Raw genomic sequence first — 6,959 nt, forward strand, 5'->3', positions numbered from 1 at the left:
TATATATATATATATATATATATATATAAGAGAGAGAGAGAGTGAAAGGTAGATAGTGATAGATAGATAGATAAATAGGTTCCAGATACAGATAGGCAAACATACAAGCAGTGTTGCTTTGTTTACATCTCCGTAACTAAGCAGTTCAGCAAAAGAGTTTGATAGAATAAGTACCATACTTAAACCAATACTGGGGTCAATTTGTTCAACTAAAACACCCTGTAAGGCAGTGCCCCAGTATGGCTGTAGTCCAATGATTGAAACAAGATAAAAGACAGTATTATGGGATCTAAGAAAAAGAAATACAAAATATACAAAAAAAGCAAAACAATCAATAACTGCAAAACTAATTTAGATTGTAAATTAATATCTTACTTACACGTATCATTTGTTCGGTGATAAATCCATATTGTGTGGGTTTGGGTTGGAATTGATTAAAATATTCATGGAAATTTCTGGATAGATTGGGAGGCACTCCAAACATATTGATTTGTGTCCCAGAATAGTTGGTTGGCTGGATAGATTTTTGGAGTTCCTGCATCTCTGCAAATAAAACAATAATTTTCTTTTAAGGGTGTCGCCGTAGATTATATGATGCATTTTTGCTCTGCCAGCTCCCTGGAAGGAACTGGTAGAGCAGTGCAAAAGCCTAAGATGGTGGGGGATACTGGAAGCTAAATGGAGTAAGCTGTCAGGGTTTAGTGGCAGCATTCATTCGGCAAAACTGACTAAGCTTGGAGTTAGGGTTTACAGCAAAGAGAAGGGCCATATATTCTATCCCCAAACCAGCAGAGATCACCAGATGGCTTTGGATAAAATGGGCAGGGAAAGTCAGTGGGTTGCTGCTACGAGATTAAGTTGAGATTTGATCAACCAGCTGAGTTTACCGAATGAAGGGGGTCCAATGCTGAAAGCCCCAAAAGCCCATTAAACCTCTAAATGATCATTTATGATGCTTTCTAGAGCAGAATATTTTAGAATGAAGGGTTAGTATGAATTATCTAATGTATCTTGAGCTAAAAAGGATATTCCCACATAGTCATTTGGGTTGCTAGAACTAACAGCCATATGTCTTTCAAATCTATTTCTTATGACTGCCACTCTTAGACACATTGGATAATGTAGTCCTAGGTATACTATGTGTGAATAAAAAGTGAAATAGTCATGCCTGAGAAACCTTTTGATCATAGATTATCATTGTTGGTTAGCTTGAGGTTAGACAATCCAGTTCTGACCATCCCGTCTTTCTGTATATCTCTGATTGCATTATTCAAAATGACCCCTTTGTGATTTGGAGGAAATTCAGTTGCTCGTTCAATCAGATCAATTAATCCAATCAGAACTGACCTAAGGCTTGTTAAGAACAGCTGAAACAACATTTTTTTCACAGCAAACATACTACACCTATTCTTTGTTCTCAACCAACCATGGGGCATACATTTTCCAGGGGAAAATAGACTGGGAAACACTGTACAAAGGGGAAGTAAAAATGGCAGCTTGCAATCATGACCAATGCTCCACAGGGAGGGAAAAGCTTCAGGGAAGACATTCAACCCAATACGCTCTCAACTATACAAATTCACTGCCATTTTGTTTTTAAACATTTTATCCATGTCAAACAACTGGAGGGTGAAAGAATAATTATGCATGTGATGCGGATGGATGATGATAGCTGCATAAAGAAGTGCTGAGAGCTCTAACCGTGGAAGGTGCCTGTGGAAAGGGTAGACCCAGGAAGATATGGGATGAAGTGATGAGAAGGGATCTTTGGATGCTGGGCCTTGTTGAGGAAATGACAAGGGACTGGAAGATGTGGTGATTTGCTGTACTTGATAAGACACATCAAGCTAAGTAAAGTTGCTGTCTTCCACACATACAGGTGTGTCCTTCCAGGTGCTGGTGCCACTTAAAAAGCATCTGTGCCACTGTTGCGTAAATGCATCTCTGCTGGTGCTGCATTAATGCACCCATGCTGGTGGTATACATAAAATGCAGCCAGCACACTCTGATAAAAGGTTGGCATTAGGAAGAGCATCCATGCCACAACAGACAGCTGGAGTCTGGACAGCTTCCTGCTAGCCAGCTCCATGTCAAACCGTCCAACCCTTGCCAACATGGAAAGCAGACATTAAATGGTAATAATGACTATTGGAAACATTAAAACTGCCACATGGAAGAACTAATCAGAAATACTAACAAATTAAACTGGAAAAAAAAAAAAAAATTAAAGAAAAATTTGAAGCCTTAAAAACCTGAAGAATTTCTGTAATTAATTCTGTGGTCATAGATATCCTCATTTTTTTCTTCCCAAGCTTGATTAACAGGGAATTCTCTTGATTGTTGAACAGATACCATTTGGTTGTCTTTGTCTTCTCCTTCAGACAGGAAATGGTCATTCTGTAATTAAGGGAAGATAAATGTATTGAAAGGAAAATGAACTCATCAAAAATATGATTATATTATTCCTGTTCACACACACATATACATATATATATATATATATATATATATATATATAGATAGATAGATAGATAGATAGATAGATAGATAAAGATATTGGTGTCATGAAAACTGACACCCATGCTGGTGGTATGTAATAGCACCCATTACACGCTCGTAGTGGTTGGCATTAGGAAGGGCATCCGGCCTAGAGTCTGGTGCAGCCCCTCAGCTGACCAGCCCTGGTCAAATCGTCCAACCCATGCTAGCATGGACAACAGATGTTAAATGATGATGATGTGTTTGTGTGTACAGGCATGGCTGGGTGGTAAGAAGTTTTCTACCCAACCACATGGTTCCAGGATCAATCCCACTGCATGACACCTTGGGCAAGTGTCTTCAAATATAGCCTCAGGACAACCAAACCCTTGTGAGTAGATGTGACAGATGGAAACTGAAAGAAGCTTGTTTTGTGTGTGTGTTTGTGAGAGAGAGAGCACACACATATTTCCCATATAAATACAACTTGACTTTAAGTCAAGTGATTTAATAAAATTCAGGTTGCAAGATTCCTGATGTGAAACAGATATTGTTGTATTTCGGAGTGGTCATTTTTTTTTTCTTTTGCCAAATAAACCCATGCATTATATATTTTCTCTTCAGTCGTTTATTATTTTAACTCGTGTCCATTGTCCGGAAATCTTTTGTCACACATCTGTGGCATTCCTCTGGAACTGTTTTCTCCAGAAAACTGACATTTCCAGATCCTTCATCTTGGAACTCAGGGCTGGATATTAGAGATCTGAACACAGCAATGCAGAACCATGTAGTGTGGAAAACGATTATCAATGGAGTTCCAACCGACCATAGGTTTGTTGAAGGATGAGTGACCTCTTCAGCGACACTTTTCGTTTTCGAGTGTGTTTTTGCTCCATTTACTCCATTCTGTTCTTCTAAGATGTGTATCCTTATGTGTGCATGCGTTTGTGACCTTGTTTGAGTGCGTGTGTGTATGCTTGTGTGTGTCATAGTTTTGAGCAGCAGTGTGGTCTTCCCCTCAGCCCCATTGTGCTGCTGCTGTCCTAAGACCCAAACATATGGTACAGTTCTTGTATTCTTCTGTGTATGTGTGTTTGCCCATGGTGTTGCCATTGTGGTCGTTGTTGTTATTGCCATCGTTGTCACCACTGCTGCTGCTGCCATTGTTAATCCTGTTGTTGAAATTATTCTGGCTGTCCCCGTGAAATTTCTTGTGTGTGTGTGTGTGTGTGTGTGTGTGTGTGTGTGTGTGTATGGGTTTGCTTCGTATGTTGTTTGTATCCATGGCCTTTATATAGATTTATTTATTTTATCTATATCTTATATTTATCCCAGGTATGTGACAAATATATTTATTTATATATTTGTTTTTTCTTTCATACATCTATCTCTATTTCTCGTATCACAGGTAAGTGTACATATGTCTATTGTGTGTGTATTACCCCGTATGTTTCTGTGTATTATTTACGATTTTTTTCTTCCTCTCTCTTCTCATCTCTTCTGTCTTTAGTCATGTGGTGTGGTAATGGGTAAATTATACATTATTTGATGGATATTTATCCTCATCTTGTTTGTTGTAAACACAACATTTCGGCTGATATACCCTCCAGCCTTCTTCAGGTGTCTTGGGGAAATTTTGAACCTGGGTTCTCATTCCTAAGGTATTTTTCGATGTTATTATAATTATTATTCAGGTCCCTGTCTGGAATCGAACTCGGAATCTTGGGGTAAGTAGCCTGTGCTCTTAACCACTATGACATATACCCGTGGGCGTAATGGTTAAGAGCACGGGCTACTAACCCCGAAGATTCTGAGTTCGACTCCAGGCAGTAACCTGAATAATAATAATAATGTCAAAAAATACCTTAGGAATGAGAACCCAGGTTCGAAATTTCCCCAAGACACCTGAAGAAGGCTGGAGGGTATATCAGCCGAAACGTGTTAACAACAAACAAGATGAGGACAAATATCTGTCAAATGTAAATAATGTACATAATTCCTCATCTCTTAAATATAGAACTGGGTAAATTATGTTGATTGATGTATTGTGAAGACAGAAGAAAATGTAATTAAAAACAGAACAGGGCTCATCACCAGAGGAACTTAAAAACTTACTTTACTATAATAACTGGAGGATTTGAAAGGTTCGTTGCTTTTGACTGGGCGGAAGTATTCACATGAATTGTCGGTATCAGACTCTTGGATATTTTCCACAAAAAATGTTTTAGTGACAACAACACTTTCTTGAAGTCCATCTCTGGAAGAGATATAGAGTTTTGAAGATGAAAAGAAATGATTTCATTGCAAATTCCGTCCTTTGCAATTGAATATTTTACATGTGAAGATAATAAAACATGAAATACAGAAAGCTAATGAAGGAGCTTCTTTGTGTCACTGGACCTGCTAGAAAAAAAAGAGAAAAAAAAAACCTAGCAAAATTCTCTCTCAAATTGTATCCGAGAGCAGTGTTTCCTAATAGAGGTTCTCCCAAACCCTTAAGTTCCACGAGAGGTAGCTAGGAGTTCTGTGATGTTTGATAAATGGTCACAGTGTAATGATTGAAACGAGTAAACGATAAAGATTGATTAAGTAATGAAACACAGTTTGAAAATAGTTGGGTGGGTAGGTAGTTATTGCTTAACTCCTGACTCATATTGATTGAGCAGACTAGTCATTCCAGTTATAACCATCCAACACCAATAACCACCAACACCATCACTATCACCAATAAATAAACAATGACCTATGGGATGGTCATGGGTGGATTCCTTTTGTTCATATGTCTATTTAAGCAAGGCTGATCTAGTGCTAAGAATCAGCAACAAATATTTACCTGATTAAAAGGTATAGGATATTGTCTGCTTAACTATTTTTGCAAAAACTAAAATCTATAAATTAGCTAAATTTAATAAAAAATTAATTATCAAATTCTTATTTTATTTTATTCTTTGCTATGTTGTCTCCCCCTCCTGGGTCTGACCTTATGGTGAGGGGGTTTGCATGATCCATAAATCCAAGAGAATGTTACCGTCCGGTTTCCCCAGGTAGGTTCCAGATTAATGGTGACCTGTGGCACATTGACCCATTGCCAAGATGGCAGCCCCATCCTTAAACCATTCTGCAGAGGGCCAAAAGCTCACCCAGAAGGACCCTCAACATGTTATGATACTGAGCAGAAGAAACCAGACTGCCTAACATCAGAACAGACCCCTGTATGCAGAGGGGATGACATGGGATTACCAGTGATGGGAGGTACTGGTGGACCTGGGTGGCTCTTTGCATGACAACACATACTCTCTCTCTCTTTTACTTGTTTCAGTCATTTGACTGCGGCCATGCTGGAGCACCGCCTTTAGTTGAACAAATTGACCCCAGGACTTATTCTTTGTAAGCCTAGTACTTTCTATTGCCGAACTGCTAAGTTACAGGGACGTAAACATACCAGCATCGGTTGTCAAGTGATGATAGGGGGACAAACACAAACACACATACATATATATATATATATATACATATATACGACGGGCTTCTTTCAGTTTCCGTCTACCAAATCCACTCGGAAGGCTTTGGTCGGCCCGAGGCTATAATAGAAGACACTTGCCCAAGGTGCCACGCAGTGGGACTGAACCCAGAACCATGTGGTTGGTAAGCAAGCTACTTACCACACAGCCACTGCTGTGCCTATGAAACCATTAACAAGATGACCCCAGCCTCATTAAGGAAGAACATGAGACTGTGCTGTTTAGCCCAAGGTTAAACTTGATCAAACATACATATAACTTGCAGTTAGTCAACAACCAAATGACTAGACTTGATCAACAAATCCATATCTTTGGATTCAAATGTTATAATTGCGGGGATGAAACTTTGATTTATGTTCTAGCCGCAAAACAAAAAAAAAAACAAAAAAAAAAACAAAAAAAAAAAGAAATCTGGTTTTATGCTGTCTTATAGTCTGGATAATTATTTAGTGCATTCATTCATTTTTTAAAGACAAAGATGGAGTCTGACGTAGATTTGGCTGTTATTTCTAGCAAATCAAATAACAGCGGAAAGGCTTACTACTATAGTTGATGCTGATGAGTGGTGGTGCTGGTGATGATGATGATGATGATGTCAGAGGTGATGACAACAGTGAAAGTAGTGATGGCAGTGACCTTGGTGGTGGTGATGACAACGATGGCATTGAGGGGGGTGGAATCTGACAATGACACTGAGGGCAACAACAGTGCTCAGGTTGATAACAGAATCGAGGGTGATGGCTTTGATAGGAATAGTGTTGATGGTGATGATGATGGCATAGAAGATTCAAAAGAAGCATATGTACATACATACATACATACATATATATATATACATATATATATACACAGGGTGTCCATAAAATATCTTTACAACTTCCAAACTTTTAATCTTAATATTGTAAAGGGACTTTATGGACACCCTGTATATGTATATATATATATATATATATATATATA

At 38.5% G+C, this 6,959-nt stretch overlaps 1 protein-coding gene across 1 annotated transcript in view; it reads right to left on the minus strand.

The window, feature by feature from the left end:
• Positions 1-6,959, minus strand: part of LOC106883986 (annexin A6) — a 53,726-nt gene that overhangs the window by 38,879 nt on the left and 7,888 nt on the right. The window contains exons 4-6 of the mRNA XM_014935151.2: positions 4,594-4,735; positions 2,253-2,397; positions 380-543 (exon numbers count right to left, since the gene is read on the minus strand). Coding sequence (XP_014790637.1) covers positions 380-543; positions 2,253-2,397; positions 4,594-4,735 — 451 coding nt within the window. The remainder of the gene's footprint in view (positions 1-379; positions 544-2,252; positions 2,398-4,593; positions 4,736-6,959) is intronic.

The sequence above is a fragment of the Octopus bimaculoides genome, chromosome 3 (genome assembly GCF_001194135.2).
Source record: "Octopus bimaculoides isolate UCB-OBI-ISO-001 chromosome 3, ASM119413v2, whole genome shotgun sequence".
NCBI classification, from domain to species: domain Eukaryota; kingdom Metazoa; phylum Mollusca; class Cephalopoda; order Octopoda; family Octopodidae; genus Octopus; species Octopus bimaculoides.